This window comes from Leuresthes tenuis, unplaced genomic scaffold (genome assembly GCF_036924035.1).
Source record: "Leuresthes tenuis unplaced genomic scaffold, fLeuTen1.0.hap1 SCAF_20, whole genome shotgun sequence".
Taxonomy (NCBI): domain Eukaryota; kingdom Metazoa; phylum Chordata; class Actinopteri; order Atheriniformes; family Atherinopsidae; genus Leuresthes; species Leuresthes tenuis.
The window spans coordinates 32,291,401-32,309,710 of NW_027325374.1; the positions used below are offsets into that span (position 1 = coordinate 32,291,401).

The following is an 18,310-nucleotide window of genomic DNA, read 5'->3' on the forward strand; positions in this document are numbered from 1 at the left end:
TGTGCGGACTTGTCTCTTTCTTGCAAGTAATAAATGTTTTGTGTTAATCGTATCCAGCGACTCTGAGCCTAATTTTGAGAGAATTTTTCTGACAACTATCATCATGGAGCCCACCTCTTCCCGTTCCGCTCCTAAAAACATCATTGTCGGACGGGTTGTGGCACCCATCTGGGGAGATTGTTGGGTCCCGGTGAAGATCCTCAACCCAACTAAGAAACCTGTGACCCTGTGCCGCAATGCAAGAGTGGCAGATGTCTTTCCTTGTGTTGCTGTGGAGGACCTTTCCATTTCCCAGGGTGTGAGTAGGCCACAGGCTGGTCAGGCAGCTGACCCTATCTCCAGCTCAGATACCCCCTCTGCCCCCTTTCAGCAGCTTAAGGACTGTGGATTGGCAGATATCAACCTTGAAGGCCGTGAAGTGTCTAATGACTGGAAACAGCGGCCTACTGACCTTGTGATCACTTATCAGGATGTGTTCTCCAAGGACAAACTGGACTGTGGGGAAGTGAAGGAGTTTGTACATCGTATTCACCTCACTAATGATCGCCCCTTCCGGCTACCCTCCGGCGTGTCCCTCCAGCTCATTATCATAAACTAAGAGAGGTGCTGTCTGAGATGGAGTTGAAAAGTATCATCAGTAAGTCAGTCAGTGAATATGCTTCACCGCTGGTCCTGGTCTGGAAGAAGTCAGGAGACTTGAGGATCTACACTGACTTCCGCTGGCTTAATGCCAAGACCATCAAGGATGCCCACCCGCTGCCCCACCAAGCCGACTGCCTTGCTGCCCTGGTGGAAACACCGTTTTCAGCACCATGGATCTCACATCGGGGTTCTATAACATCCCCCTCCATGAGTCTGACAGGCGGTACATGGCCTTTACGACACCCCTAGGCCTCCACGGGTACAACAGGCTTCCCTAAGGCCAGTGCAACAGTCCTGCATCCTTTATGCGGATGATGATTAGTATCTTCGGTGACTTGAACTTCTCCTGTCCCCTCTGTTATCTGGATGACCTACTCATCTTTGCTCCATCTGAAGATGGACAACAACCTGAAGTTGGCACAGAAGAAGTGCCACTTCCTTTGGAAGTCTGTTAGGTTTCTTGGCCACATGGTGGACAGCAACGGTGTCTCAGTCGACCAGGAGAAGGTGAAGGTTATCTCTGCTTTCAGGAAGCAGGACCTCATGAATGATGACGGCTGCACTCCATCTCATCAGAAAGTGTTGGATCATCAACATTACATTCTCCTCAGAATGACTCCTCATGACTCCTCAGGTTTGGACTCCTGCCTGTGAGAAAGCGTTTGAAGATTTGAAAAGCGCACCCCTCAACAGTTTGGTGCTGGCACATCCGGACTTTGATAGGCCTTGCATCCTCTCCACTGATGCTTCCCTTGATGGTCTGGGTGGTGTGCTGTCCCAGGTGCCTGCTGGTGAAGAGAGAGCAAGACCCATCGCTTTTGCAAGCAAATCTCTCAGTCGCAGTCAAGCCAACTGTCCTGCTCACAGGTTAGAGTTCTTGGCTCTTAAGTGGGTGGTGTGCGTTAAGTTCAGCCACTGCCTCAAGGGCCACAGATTCGCTGTCTGCTCGGATAACAATCCTCTCACGTACATCTTGACCAAGCCAAAGCTTGATGCCTGTGAGCAGCATTGGGTCTCTAAACTGGCTCCGTACTCCTTCGAGATCAAACACATTCCCGGCAATGTGGTGGCGGATGCTCTCAGTAGGGACCCTTTTTTGAGTGGTTGCTGTGTGAACCTTACTCTGGACTTCTGGACCAGGCCTCTGATGTCTATGATAGATCTGTGCAGGACACCTTCCCCCTCACCTGTCAGCCACAGTCACTGGGAAATCCCTCTACCTGTGCTGCCATTGATGTTTCTCTGTCTGAAGATGATGTCTCCTCTCTTCTCTCCTCTTTGGACGAGTGGGACTCTGCTCCCACTGATGACGTGCAACCTCTCTTGTTGACCACCTCACCACCTCGGAACCCCCTGGCCAGGACGTGTTGCCTTCCCTGTCTCTCACTGACCTTCAGTCATACCAACAACGGGATCCAGTCATCTCAAGAGTTGCTCACTATATTGACAGGAAGCGCAGACCCTCCAGACATGAACGCTGCAATGAGTCAGCCAACCCTGAGAGTCCTTAAGCGGTGGGATAAACTGACACTCTCAACGGCATTCTCTATAGAGTCACAAAGGACCCCTTGACCAAGCGGAAGACATTTTCAAATGCATGTCATGCTTTATTTGGTAAAGTCCTTTTGTAGATTTCAAGCAAATATACATTTTTAACAGAACAACAACTTTCCATTAAAAATGTATGTTGAGCGTGGCATGGTGAATACAATGGCAACAATGACGTACCCACTGTTACTGGAAACTTCTGTTGTGAGAAACAAGCTAGCTTTTGTTTCAGTTCTTCTAAGCTGTTCTCCAGTTGAAATTTATCGAAAAGGGGCAAAGGGGCTTGTGATTCATTCAATTCAATTCAATTCAATTCAATTCAATTCAATTCAATTCAATTCAATTCAATTCAATTCAATTCAATTTTATTTATATAGCGCCAGATTACAACAATTGTCATCTCAAGGCACTTAAGTAATATAGTCCAATTCAAGCCAATTGGAATTCAATTCATTGTAATCATAATCCAATTAATTCATATAGAGCCAATTCAAAAAATTAATATCCTAGCTAAGGAAACCAACAGATTGCACCGAAACTTGTCTTCAGTCCAATCTCCCGTCCTGAGCGTGCCTGAGGCAACTGTGGAAAGGAACGACTCCCTTTTAACAGGAAGAAACCTCTGGCAGAACCAGACTCAGGAAGGGTGGCCATCCGCCTCGACCAGCTGGGGTTTGAGAAGACAAGAAAAGAGGGAAAAGAGGGGGGAAAAACACCATAACGCCATTCAAAGGATATCTGTTGGAACAGGGAAACATAGGTTAATAACCACAATAATGTCACATGTACATAAAATCAATTGTGAAATTAAACAGGGGGAAAAAGAGAGCAAAGTGAGGAAAGGTGTGACAGATGAGGTCCCCCAGCAGTCTAAGCCTATAGCAGCTTAACTATGGGATGTTTCAGGATTACCTGAGCCATCCCTAACTATAAGCTTTATCGAAAAGGAAAGTTTTAAGCCTAATCTTAAAAGTGGAAAGGGTGTCTGCTTCCCGGACATTTACTGGCAGCTTATTCCACAAGAGAGGGGCCTGATAACTGAAGGCCCTGCCTCCCATTCTACTTTTAGAAACTCTGGGAACAACAAGTAAACCTGCAGTTTGGGAGCGAAGTGCTCTGTTAGGAAAATACCTTACAATTAAATCTTTAAGATATGATGGAGCTCGGTCATTAAGAACTTTATATGTGAGAAGAAGAATCTTAAATTCTATTCTGAATTTAACAGGGAGCCAATGAAGAGAAGCTAAAACTGGAGAAACATGATCTCTCCTGTTAGTTCTCATCAGAACTCTGGCTGCAGCATTTTGGATCAGCTGGAGGCTTTTCAGAGAATATGTGGGACAGCCCAATAATAAGGAATTACAGTAGCCCAGTCTTGAAGTAACAAATGCATGAACTAGTTTCTCTGCATCACCCTGAGACAGGATGTTCCTGATTTTAGCAATATTACGAAGGTGAAAGAAGGCAGTCCTAGAAACCAGTTTTATATGTGCGTCAAATGATAAATTCTGGTAAAAAATAACTCCAAGGTTCCTCACTGTAGAACTAGAAGCCAAGGAAATACCATCTAGAGTAACTATATAACTAGACAATTTCTCCCTGAAGCGCTCAGGTCCAAAGAGAACAACTTCAGTTTTGTCTGAATTTAAAAGCAGACAGTTCTGAGTCATCCAGGTCTTTATGTCTTTAAGACAGGCTTGTAGTCTGACCAACCTTTTGGTTTCATCTGGTTTCATAGATAAGTACAGCTGAGTATCATCAGCATAACAATGGAAATTTATGCCATGCTGTCTGATAATGTTACCTAATCGAAGCATGTATAAAGTAAAAAGAATCGGTCCAAGCACAGAACCCTGAGGAACTCCATGACTTACTCCAACGTGTGAGGAAGATTCTTCATTTACAAGAACAAACTGGAATCTATCAGATAAATATGACTTAAACCAGCCTAATGCAGTTCCTTTAATCCCAATAACATGTTCAAGTCTCTGTAACAGAATGCTGTGATCGATCGTATCAAATGCAGCACTGAGATCCAACAGGACAAGCACAGAAACAAGTCCGCTATCAGAAGCTAACAGGAGATCATTGGTAACTTTCACCAGTGCTGTTTCTGTGCTATGATGCACTCTGAATCCTGACTGAAACTCTTCAAACAGATTATTTCTATGTAAATGATCACAAAGTTGAACTGCAACTATTTTTTCAAGAACTTTAGACAAAAAAGGGAGATTGGATATAGGTCGATAATTAGCCAACACTTCTGAATCAAGAGTAGGTTTTTTAAGTAAAGGTTTAATTACAGCAACCTTAAAAGTCTGAGGTACATATCCTATCAACAAAGACCGATTGATCAAATCCAATATGGAAGTGTCAATTAAGGGGAAAACCTCCTTGAACAGTCTGGTTGGGATTGGGTCTAACATACAAGTTGATGGTTTAGAAGAGACTATTGCTGTTGTTAGCTCAGAAAGATCAACTGGACAGAAGCTGTCTAAATACAATTCAGGTTCGAAAGATACTTCTAAAGCTGCTCTACCTGATGATACATCAGTGATAATAATGGGAAGGATTCCATTAATCTTCTCTCTGATAGAAACAATTTTATTGATGAAGAATCTCATGAAATCATCACTGCTGAGAGTTAAAGGAATACATGGCTCAACAGAGCTCGGATTCCTTGTCAGCCTGGCAACAGTGCTGAAAAGAAACCTGGGATTATTCTTATTCTCTTCTATCAATAATTAATAATAAGCAGTTCTAGCTTTACGAAGGGCTTTCTTATACGTTATTAAACTATCTTTCCAGACTAATTGAGACTCTTCTAAATTAGAGGAACGCCACTGTCTCTCCAGCTTTCTTGCAGTCTGCTTTAACGCACGCAGCTGTGAATTATACCAAGGAGCCAACCTCTTCTGACTGATTACCTTCCTTTTCAGAGGGGCAACATTGTCCAGTGTTGTACGCATTGAAGCTATAGTGCTGTCAACAAGAGAGTCAAGTTCTACTGGAGTAAAATGTAGGTAGCCGTCCTCTGTCATATCAGCACATGGCAGTGAAGAAAAGGATGATGAAATCAACTCTTTAAATCTGGTTACAGCATTCTCTGACAGACACCTTTTATATGTAGAATTCTTCTCAGAAACCGTGTAGTCAAGTAATGTAAATTCAAAAGTTATTCATAATACCAAAACATGTGGAGATTGTCATACATTTTGTGATTGCACATACAACCTCATTAAGGCACAAACATGATGGATCAATTTCACTATAATTTCAAATAGATGTTGAATTACTATCATGTTGCCACTCTAGTGCTCAGCAATCACATAGCTGATCACCAAAAAAAAGATCACAGCACAAACTGAGTGGACCTAATCAAGTTTCTCATTTTTCAAACATCTATTTAGTTAAAATTATTTGTGTGATAACATTACATTGACGAATGTTTCACAAAACAAAGTGAAAAAGCATAAGTGTATGAAAGGGCTGTAGCCATGCCATGCCATGCCCCCCTTCCTTCCCCATCCTTACTTTGTGGATTGTTGAAGAAAATCCTTGTAAATTACGGATAGAGAAAAGCCCATATCACCCTGCTTTGTGCAGGAGTGGTTAAGTTGTTATGGGTCATATTTAATGGTAAAAACAAGCAACTTATATGGTTATTGCAACTGTTATTACACATCTGTGCAGCCTGGAGACAATCCAAGTTTTGAAACACTGAAAATTGTCCATTGTAACTGTTGTCTCTGTTTATCATCCCTGCCTCTTTTCTATTTATAGTTTTTGGTGCTTTATCATCTTTGTTAGGAAATTTGTTGTTTCCACCTCAAAATTAATTTTCAGCCTGTCAGTGTTTAGCCTAAGTGTAGTGTCCCTTCTGAGGGTCTATACCCTAGTCATTAGGGTTAAGGTTTTGGAGGACTGCTCACATGTTCGTCTGAGTACCTCAAATGAAACATAAGTATAATCGATTAACATTTTATGATAATCAAAATTGATAGTCACTAATTAACTAATATCAGGAGAACACATTTTCTTTACACTTAAGCTATTTATAATAATCTATAAATGCTGAACCTTAAATGGTGATTTTCTTTTTAATGACATGAGTGTCATTACATTAAAAAAAGGAATAAAAATCTGAAAATTGCCTCAAACAGAAAGGAGAGCAGTTAGAACATGACACAGCCAACACTGCTGTGCCAACAGTAAAGTATACAATGTAGGTAAAAATTACTCAGTAAGTTGATTCTTCTCCTTTTTATATTGTTGTATTACTCAGAATTATTGTAAGTACCTTCTTGACCTCTGAAAAAATGATTTTGCTAAAACTCATCAGCATTCAGATTTCACTTGTCAGTGTGCTTTATTTAAGTTGAATGAATTATCTTGCTTTGTCACAGAGAGATTCAGAAACAGCTCTAGATATAATTGTATTTGAACTTTGTATTTTCTGTTAAAATTGTATCACATAAGACGTCATGTCACGATTGCCAGTTATTCACTCATTATTTGAAAATATGTATAAAATCTAATCTTCATGGGTTGCTAAATCTGGTTTAAATCTCATATGATGAGTCTTGATAAAGACATTTGTACAAATTCGTCATGTTGTTTCTTCAGGGTCTGCAGCACATACAAATACCAACTCATATGATTTTTTTTGGTGCCAAAGTCCAGTGAATCACAAGGTCTCTTTTTCCTGTTGCACCTTCTTTTTCTGCTGACCATAGCAGATGCCCTGGAAATGATCCCTCCACACACACATACATAAATACATACACTAACTGAGGGTTCTTGCTGATATTTTTAGTATAAAGAGAGATGGACAGTGAAAGGGTCCATGCTGCTTTACCTGATCTTCCTATTCTTGAGGAAGAAAACAAAGATAAAGACAAGGTCTTTGAGAACGTTTTTGCAGAGTTAGAATCTGTGGACTTGCCTTTGGGAACCACCTTAAGGTACTCTCGCTTGATTTCTTATATTTAGATTAGATAGCCACAGCCAGTAGTACTCATAAACCCCAACTTGCTAAATTAGTTAACTAAAATATTGGTTGATGTTGATATTCAGACGTAAAGGTGATTTTATCAGCATCTGTGAGGAAACATGGGCACTCTATATTTAAGAAGGAAAGCAAAACGTATAGAATAGTTGTCTGAATTATTCAAAGCACTTAAAAGGAAAATGATTCTGTGTGAGAATTCTTGAGCGCTAATGTATTTGTTTTTACCTTTTACCACCAATTTCTAAGCTGGTGTATTAGAGATTGATGTATCCCCATTTTTTTAAATAAAAAGCTTGCATACAGTGAGGACTGGCAGACATTTCTCTTCATGTTTTTGTTTAATTTAAATGTTTGTAATTATTATTATGTACTCAAAAGCACCCCCCAAAAACGGTAGAATTAAGAATCAACGGCAAGAAAGGACAATAACCTTGAGATTGTCTATCATGAATGGTGAAAAATGGGATGACTGGTGTGTGTAAAGAAAATGTTTTAACATTTGAAATGTGGTTCAATTAACTAATAACTCATTGAATTTTACATTTCTGTTACCAGGGATGACATGATAATGACTCACAATATGTTTATCTACAGTTGATACAACGAAACCTGGTATGGTTTTCATGTTAGCTACAGTACTCGGAGTAAACTTTAAGGAAACGTGCTGTTCATGAAGTCACTATAGCTGTAGAGTGCCTCTCATAGGCCAGACCTCATACTGACCTGCCCCTAGCATTAGCTGCAATGATGTACATAACAATCATGGCGGAAAATGAAACCCTGGATTGTATAACGGAGCACGAGCGTATTTTGCAGGAAATTGAGAGTACCGATACAGCTTGTGTCGGTCCCACTCTTCGGTAAGAATATATTTATTTAAGAAACCTTGTCAGAAAATATTTGCGTTCGATTGCGTGTCCTACGTGATCGGACATTTTGTTAAGAAGCTAGCTAGCTACAAGTAGGCTAACGTTAGCAATGGTAACCAACATCCTATATGGTGCTTTATGAAGCTAAGACCTATTAAAGAGCTGGCTAACACTTTAACTAAGTCTTTAGGTTCTGAGTGAGCACGGACAGCTGATAACTGTAATTCATCTTGTAGTTGTTAATATGCTGGTGTTAGCTTACGGCTAATTGCTTACAGTTTCAGTTATTTGATAAGCAATAATGCGAAACTTAACTCTTATGACAATCTGTAACACTATGGTTCGATTTGTCCTCATGATCCGCTGGGATTGTTATGTGGATGGCAAAGAGCTTGCCAGCAATGAAATGGGATCTTGAATAGCTGGAATGAATGTTCTCATCCTGCATTTGATCCTTGTAGAAGGCTAGCTATGAAGTTAACTGTCAAGGCCATAATGAATTATATTATTTGGACTTACTATTTATAGATTTACTTTGGCTGAATTTCTCCACCATTCACACTCATCTGTGCCATAGACATGCCTGTAGGCAGTGATGTTTTTGTAAGCGTACCTGTGAATATCAGTGAAAAATGCCCTCAGGGTAATACTATATGGTACTTCCAAGTTGTGTCGGTTTCAACGTGATCAGCTGATTACTTAGTAGGTTAGGTTAGAAGTTAGGTTCCCTTGTTGTATTAAGTTCAGAGAAACTCTCAAGTTGAATGAAAGTGACCAGATGTAATCTAAGTTAAGAACAGGAAAGTATAAGATATGAAGTAAAGCTCACAAGTAGTAGCCCCCAGTGTGTATAAATCTCTGTTATGTGAAGCCAAAAAGGGTGTGATTTTTGTTTCTAAGTTCAAACAAATATTAGAATCTGGCAGTGGGTCTTTTAAATTGACTGAATACAGGGTGATGAGCATTTTTTTTTTCAGGTATGGTAAGGACAGGGGAAATGGAGTCAAGTTAAAGTAATAAAAGCAATAATACCAATAATGTGTGTGAGTAACCTGGCTTACACTAAAGGCCTGTATTTTGTGGGTCGGTCACAATTAATTACTTTTAATTAATTGTTTAAAACAGTTATGAATTTAAAGTACACATACATTGTAAGGAATAAGAGCCATTTAATTGTAAAGAAAGCTCAAACACAAATGAATGTCTTTAGGCTTGCAGGTTGGTTTGTCTTGTTTGTTTCTGTGTAGTCCCTGAAATGGACTGCTGACCATGTTATACCTCGAGTCTCGCCTGATGGTACCCGGGATACAATTCAGCACCCCTGCAACCCTAATTATAATAAAGACAGCATGAAAAAATTAATTAATTAAATTATAACTGACCTTGGCAGGTATAATAGAAACAATAACTTAAATGTACCAAAGTTTGGAGGTAGATTTTTATGCAAAGAGCTCGTTTTTAACCTTGTCTGGCTTAAGACAACATCTCACAGGCATCATAACTGAACACTTTCAGATATGACAGATACGACACTTGAGGCAGATATGTGCACAGATGCACATGCATTTTCTTTTCAACATGGTTATCAGAGGGAATCTTGCTTGGTTGTCTCACCACCTCATCAGAGGATCAACCAAGCGATCCAGTGGGTTTTCCCAATGTCACTTTATTTTCATGTCAGTTTATTATCATGTTGGTTTAATAGGTCACATCAGTTTATTAACAGCTTGCACTCTTTTTGGCAAAACCATTTCTATTTTTTTTGCATGAGATGGAGATTGTATTATGGATACATTGTATTAAGAGCCCTATAAAATCTTTTTTTCTGTCTTTTACTCTTATTTTACTACCAAAACAGTGTGTGTTTTAATGTAAATGACTAAAATGTACATAAAAATAAATAGAAATTAAATTTTATTGAGGTGGAAAAAAAACCCTCAATACATCAAAAGTTTATCAAAAACAAGCAGCAAGTAATGAAACTTTAGTTGACTTGTCATTAAAAAAAACCAACCAAACATTTTAAAATTCTTCAAATTTAACTTAAACAAGTTACTTAAGCTGTAGGATCAGGACTGTACGTTAACTTTTTCAGCACATACTACTAGTGCTACAGAGCAGACAGACACACAGACAGACAGACAGAGAAAGAGAGACAGACAGACAGACAGAGAGACAGACAGACACGCAGACAGAGAGACAGACAGAGAGACACATGCAGACAGAGAGACAGACACGCAGACAGAGAGACAGACAGACAGAGAGACACGCAGACAGACAGAGAGACACACAGACAGACAGAGAGACACATGCAGACAGAGAGACAGACAGACAGAGAGACAGACAGACAGAGAGACACATGCAGACAGAGAGACAGACAGACAGAGAGACACACACACAGACAGACAAGACACACACAGAAAGAGAGACAGACACACACGCAGAAAGAGAGACAGACAGAGAGACAGACACACACACGCACGCAGACAGAGAGACACGCAGACAGAGAGAGAGACAGACAGACAGACACGCAGACAGAGAGACAGACAGACACGCAGACAGACACACGCAGACAGAGAGACAGACACACGAAGACAGAGAGACAGACACACACGCAGACAGAGAGACAGAAAGAGACAGACAGAGAGACAGAGAGACGCAGACAGAGAGACAGAAAGAGACAGACAGAGAGACAGAGAGACGCAGACAGAGAGACAGACACACACACGCAGACAGAGAGACACGCAGACAGAGAGACACGCAGACAGAGAGACACACAGAGAGACAGACAGAGAGACAGACACACGCAGACAGAGAGACAGACACACAGAGAGACACACACGCAGACAGACAGACACGCAGACAGAGAGACACGCAGACAGAGAGACAGACACACACGCAGACAGAGAGACAGACACACACTCAGACAGAGAGACAGACACACACACAGACAGAGAGACAGACAGACACACACACAGAAAGAGAGACAGACACAGACAGACAGACAGACAGACAGAGAGACACACACAGACAGAGAGACAGACAGACACAGACAGAGAGACAGACAGACACAGACAGACAGACAGACAGAGAGACACACGCAGACAGAGAGACAGACACACACGCAGACAGAGAGACAGACACACACGCAGACAGAGAGACAGACACACACACAGACAGAGAGACAGACAGACACGCAGACAGACAGACAGACACACAGACAGAGAGACAGACAGACAGACAGAGAGACAGACACACAGACAGAGAGACAGACAGACACGCAGACAGAGAGGGAGACAGACACACGCACAGACAGAGAGACAGACAGACACGCACGCAGACAGAGAGACAGACAGACACACACACAGATAGAGAGACAGACAGACAAACACGCAGACAGAGAGACAGACACACACGCAGACAGAGAGACAGACAGACACGCAGACAGAGACAGACAGACACGCAGACAGAGAGACAGACAGACACGCAGACAGAGAGACAGACAGACACACACCCAGACAGAGAGAGAGAGACAGACACGCAGACAGAGAGACAGACAGACACGCAGACAGAGAGAGAGACAGAGAGACAGACACGCAGACAGAGAGACAGACACACACGCAGACAGAGAGACAGACACACACGCAGACAGAGAGACAGACACACACGCAGACAGAGACAGACACACACGCAGACAGAGACAGACACACACGCAGACAGAGACAGACAGACACGCAGACAGAGACAGACAGACACGCAGACAGAGACAGACAGACACGCAGACAGAGAGAGAGACAGACAGACACGCAGACAGAGACAGACAGACACGCAGACAGAGAGAGAGACAGACAGACACGCAGACAGAGAGAGAGACAGACAGACACGCAGACAGACAGAGAGAGAGACAGACAGACACGCAGACAGAGAGAGAGACAGACAGACACGCAGACAGACAGACAGAGAGACAGACAGACACGCACGCAGACAGAGACAGACACGCACGCAGACAGAGACAGACACGCACGCAGACAGAGACAGACACGCACGCAGACAGAGACAGACACACACGCAGACAGAGACAGACACACACGCAGACAGAGACAGACACGCAGACAGAGAGAGAGACAGACACGCAGACAGAGAGAGAGACAGACACGCAGACAGAGAGAGAGACAGACACGCAGACAGAGAGACAGACAGACACGCAGACAGAGAGACAGACAGACACACACGCAGAAACACACACAGACAGAGAGACAGACAGACACGCACGCAGACAGAGACAGACACGCACGCAGACAGAGACAGACACGCACGCAGACAGAGACAGACACGCACGCAGACAGAGACAGACACGCACGCAGACAGAGACAGACAGGCACGCAGACAGAGAGAGAGACAGACAGACACGCAGACAGAGAGAGAGACAGACAGACACGCAGACAGAGAGAGAGACAGACAGACAGACACGCAGACAGAGAGACAGACACACACGCACGCAGAAACACACACAGACAGAGAGACAGACAGACACGCACGCAGACAGAGACAGACACGCACGCAGACAGAGACAGACACGCACGCAGACAGAGACAGACACGCACGCAGACAGAGACAGACACGCACGCAGACAGAGACAGACAGGCACGCAGACAGAGAGAGAGACAGACAGACACGCAGACAGAGAGAGAGACAGACAGACACGCAGACAGAGAGAGAGACAGACAGACAGACAGACACGCAGACAGAGAGACAGACACACAGACAGACACGCAGACAGAGAGACAGACAGACACACAGACAGAGAGACAGACACGCACGCAGACAGAGACAGACACGCACGCAGACAGAGACAGACACGCACGCAGACAGAGACAGACACGCACGCAGACAGAGACAGACACGCACGCAGACAGAGACAGACACGCACGCAGACAGAGAGAGAGACAGACAGACACGCAGACAGAGAGAGAGACAGACAGACACGCAGACAGAGAGAGAGACAGACAGACACGCAGACAGAGAGAGAGACAGACAGACACGCAGACAGAGAGAGAGACAGACAGACAGACACGCTGACAGAGAGAGAGACAGACAGACAGACACGCTGACAGAGAGAGAGACAGACAGACAGACACGCAGACAGAGAGACAGACACGCAGACAGAGAGACAGACATGCAGACAGAGAGACAGACAGACACGCACGAAGACAGAGAGACAGACAGACACGCACGCAGACAGAGAGACAGACAGACACGCACGCAGACAGAGACAGACACGCACGCAGACAGAGACAGACACGCACGCAGACAGAGACAGACACGCACGCAGACAGAGACAGACACACACGCAGACAGAGAGACAGACAGACACGCAGACAGAGAGAGAGACAGACAGACACGCAGACAGAGAGAGAGACAGACAGACACGCAGACAGAGAGAGAGACAGACAGACAGACACGCAGACAGAGAGACAGACACGCAGACAGAGAGACAGACAGACACGCAGACAGAGAGACAGACAGAGAGACAGACAGACACGCAGACAGACACGCAGACAGAGAGACAGACACACACCCAGACAGAGAGAGAGAGACAGACACACAGACAGAGAGACAGACAGACACGCAGACAGAGAGAGAGACAGAGAGACAGACACGCAGACAGAGAGACAGACACACACGCAGACAGAGAGACAGACACACACGCAGACAGAGAGACAGACACACACGCAGACAGAGACAGACACACACGCAGACAGAGACAGACACACACGCAGACAGAGACAGACACACACGCAGACAGAGAGACAGACAGACACGCAGACAGAGAGAGAGACAGACAGACACGCAGACAGAGAGACAGACACACACGCAGACAGAGAGACAGACACACACGCAGACAGAGAGACAGACAGACACGCAGACAGAGAGACAGACAGAGAGAGAGAGACAGAGACAGACACACAGACAGAGAGACAGACAGACACGCAGACAGAGAGAGAGACAGAGAGACAGACACGCAGACAGAGAGAGAGACAGACACGCAGACAGAGAGAGAGACAGACACGCAGACAGAGAGATAGACACACACGCAGACAGAGAGACAGACACACACGCAGACAGAGAGACAGACACACACGCAGAAAGAGAGAGAGACACACACGCAGACAGAGAGACAGACACACACGCAGACAGAGAGAGAGAGACACACACGCAGACAGAGAGACAGACACACACGCAGACAGAGACAGACACACACGCAGACAGAGACAGACACACACGCAGACAGAGACAGACACACACGCAGACAGAGAGAGAGACAGACAGACACGCAGACAGACAGAGAGAGAGACAGACAGACACGCAGACAGAGAGAGAGACAGACAGACACACGCAGACAGAGACAGACAGACACACACGCAGAAACGCACACAGACAGAGAGACAGACAGACACGCACGCAGACAGAGACAGACACGCACGCAGACAGAGACAGACACACACGCAGACAGAGAGACAGACAGACACGCAGACAGAGAGAGAGACAGACAGACACGCAGACAGAGAGAGAGACAGACAGACACGCAGACAGAGAGACAGAGACAGACAGACACACAGACAGACACACACGCAGAAACACACACAGACAGAGAGACAGACAGACACGCACGCAGACAGAGAGACAGATACACAGACAGAGAGACAGACACACACACACACACACAGAGACAGACAGACACGCAGACAGAGAGAGAGAAAGACAGACAGACACACAGACAGACAGAGAGACAGACACACACAGACAGAGACAGACACACAGAGAGACAGACACAGAGAGACAGACACACACGCAGACAGAGAGACAGACAATTAGCTCGAGCCAGGATGTGATTTATTGTGTTTCTGCATGTTGTCTTTCTTTAACATGCAGTTGCCCACAACATATGGTTTATCCTTTCTGATTTTCAGTGGTGCTGTCTGACAATAGGAGTAATACATCACTTGCTTTGTTGCATCAAACTTTAGCCAGGCGAACTCCTGCTCCCACTCTGTGCTGTAGCTAAAAGTTTTAGCTTTCACTTTTGTCATTGACGTGTTTTCAGTCGGTGTTGGTCCTCGTTAACTTCATTTACATTGTTCTCTGTGTCTTTCGTTCGTTTCGTGTTCTCAACTCAAACAGGTTGAAAGAAAATCTCTTCGTGTTTGTTGGCTCGTGGGAGTTACGTTAGCCACTGTGTATCTGTGCCAACCCAGCCGCATGGGACAGAGCATGAAGCTGCGACTTTGAGGAATTGTGGGAATTGGCATTAAATACACAAGACATAACATTAATCACTGACCACAGTTGACTACAACTACCAGGAAGGGTAGTCGTGGTACCATCGTAGATTTTTTTTTTTCCAAACGAGATTCGAAACAAGATTTTTTTTTTTTGTGGCTAAATCTGCATTCTTCGCACAGGCATGTTTTGATGTAGCACGTGCGGCATATATTTTGCACTGTACAGCCCTTAGGACTAGTTAGTCCTTGTGAGTTAGTACTTTGGCAATTGTCAAGTGAATGCTGGCAAAATTTGCAGAACAGTTCACCTGTCACAGAAAAGTAATTTGGTATTGCTCAACTCTGTATGGAAGGGTTAGTGCCGAGTTTCTGAGTTTTTTTCCATGACAAACACAAAGCCATGGGCAGCCACTGAGCCATGCTTACATTGTTTTGAAGGGGGAGGGGCTCAGTCTGTGGAGGAGGCTTGTTGTGCCACCCAGATTTGCTTCACTCTGGGATGTTTTCTCCAGACAAATGTGCTTCTTCAACATGAAAACAACATTTCAGTCAAATTATGTCAAATTCCGCTATATTCGCGTCAAAAAATAGATTCCGTTTTAATCGGCCAATTCTATTCCGTCCACTATTCCGTGATCGTGGAAATTATAAGGCCCTATGTATTTGTCATCATGGACAAGGCAACTCATTTTAATGTCTGTTGTGAGTATGGGACAGCACAGTGGTGTGGTGGTGAGCACCATCACCTCACAGCAAGAGGGTATGTGGTTGGTATCAGGCTGGTTCTTTCTGTGTGGAGTTTGCATGTTCTCCCCATGTATGCTCGGGGTACTGCGGGCGGCTGTAGCTCAAGAGGAAGAGCAGTCGCCCACCAATCGGAAGGTCGGTGGTTCGACTCTGGCTTCCCCGGGCTACATGTCGAAGCGTCCTTGGGCAAGACACTGAACACCCCCAGTGTATCATTGGGGTATGAATGTGTATGAAATTAGAAAAAGCACGTAGTTAAGTATCTTAACTGTATGAATGTGTGTGAGTGGGGTGAATGCGGCATGTAGTGAAGCGCTTTGAGTGGTCAGTTAGACTATACAAGTACAAGTCCATTTACCATTTACTCCGTCTTCCTCCTGCATGTCAGGATAATCGATTTATTTATCGAACATTTGGTGACAGAGCAAATAAGCGCACAAAAAACAGGTTGCTGCTGAAGTGTTCTGTTACAATAGTGTGTCAAATAATAAAAAATTTATAAATGTTTGTCAAATAGCTTCAGTAAAAAAATAAATGTACACAAAAATATATGCAAATGTATGCTATATACCTGCTATATATATATAAAGTACAAGTACCATAAAGAATACTTAATAACACAAATTTTACTTTAATCCCTATCAAAATGCAATTCATCCTGCCTCACTCATCACTCCCATACAGTGCAGTGTCTTCACTCAGACTGTCAGCAAATTAAAACTTGAAGCTTAATCATTAAATTATTACCATCACTGGGTGCAAGTTAGATTTATTTATAAAGCACATTTGAACACAACTTAAGCTAATTAATATGAAAATGAAAAGTAACACACACACACGTACTGTATCTCTGTCATTAACCAGCTAACAAGCAAACAGCAGCATCAGGAGAGCTACCGCAGACTAACCCTACGTTTCTTCTGGGGATGCAACGGTACTCGGTAGAATATTGAACCGTTCGGTCCACTATGCACGGGACAATACACCCTTATGGACCGCTGGGTTTTGGTATTGGCATTTTTCATGTCAACGATCAGATGTATCAAGAGGGAAATGACCGTGGAAATGTACGGTGCCTCACGCCAACTTCATGGCTGCCGTACGCACTTTTCTATAGCTGTTGATTCTTTGGCAACACTTAGAGGTGATGTTGGGAAACTGTTATGATAAATAAATGTGAAAACAATTTGTCCTCAGACTGAGTGATGTGCACATCTGAGACAATGAACAGTTAACACACCCATGTGTCTGCAATTAGACGAGTGGATATAAAAGCATGCGCAAAGTGTTGCAGTGCCTACCATTTAAAATAATGGCTGCTTTAGCGGTAATGGTGCAATTGGAAAAGAGCGTGTTTTAAGAGACTGAGAGGATTTGCTGGCACATGATGACAACTGGCTCATCAGCCATTTTCAGGGCAATCCTCCTGGAACTGTGCGCAGAGCTGCGGCCGGCGTTGGAGCGCAACACAGCGAGGAGCCATGCGCTGCTTGTGCCACAGGTGATGTGCACACTGGGGTTTAAGCAACTGGGGCATTCCAGACCGATCCAACCGATTGGGACTGTGCCAGTCGACCCTGAGCCCGAGTCATGCCAGCCGAGTGGGACGGAATTAATTAATTAAATGCTTTGTGGGGGTGGCCTGGTTCAACACACGATTCATACATTCAGTAACAGAATTGTTGGGAACAGACAACACGCTGGCACTGTGCGGTAGGGCTGGCTTCTTGGTGAGTAACTTTATTCATGTAATTGTCCTAATATTATTCCCTGTGACGTGCATTGAGCATATGCGCCCCCAATTTCTATCCCTTCTTCACAGCATCATAGTTGGTAGTTAAAGTTAGTAACTTGCTGTTTTTTGCTGGTTAAACAACAGCTTATGATCTTCCTAACAAGCCCCTGATTGTCTGATTGTGTGTGCAAATGTTAATAACCCCGTACGTAAAGTGTGAAATGTCTGAATCAGCCTCACCTTTTCCCCGGCGCACTTCTGCACTATAGGTTCCTTTATGAACACATTTGTTGTGAGTTACACAAATATAGGTATTTACCTTGGGGGTAATCACAGTCACCCACACTCCCACACCCACCATCAGTGTCACCCATAGCTGTGCTGACTCTCTGTTCAAGCCAGTCTCCGCTTCATATCCACCTTAACATCGGAACACTTATTTTTCACCTCTACTTGTGTGCGCTTCTCAGACTCC

General features: G+C 43.9%; 2 protein-coding genes across 8 annotated transcripts in view; both read left to right on the top strand.

Annotated features, from left to right (window-relative positions):
• trub1 (TruB pseudouridine (psi) synthase family member 1) overlaps positions 1–18,310 on the top strand; it is a 168,421-nt gene that overhangs the window by 137,766 nt on the left and 12,345 nt on the right. The gene's annotated exons all lie outside the window — the stretch shown is intronic.
• exoc6 (exocyst complex component 6) overlaps positions 7,911–18,310 on the top strand; it is a 93,329-nt gene continuing 82,929 nt past the window's right edge. For 6 of the 7 annotated variants that reach the window (XM_072373447.1, XM_072373449.1, XM_072373450.1 and 3 more), the window contains exon 1: positions 7,911–8,061. In XM_072373447.1, the coding sequence (XP_072229548.1) occupies positions 7,946–8,061 (116 nt within the window). In that variant the 5' untranslated portion in view covers positions 7,911–7,945. The remainder of the gene's footprint in view (positions 8,062–18,310) is intronic. The other variant, XM_072373453.1, reaches the window with a different exon arrangement.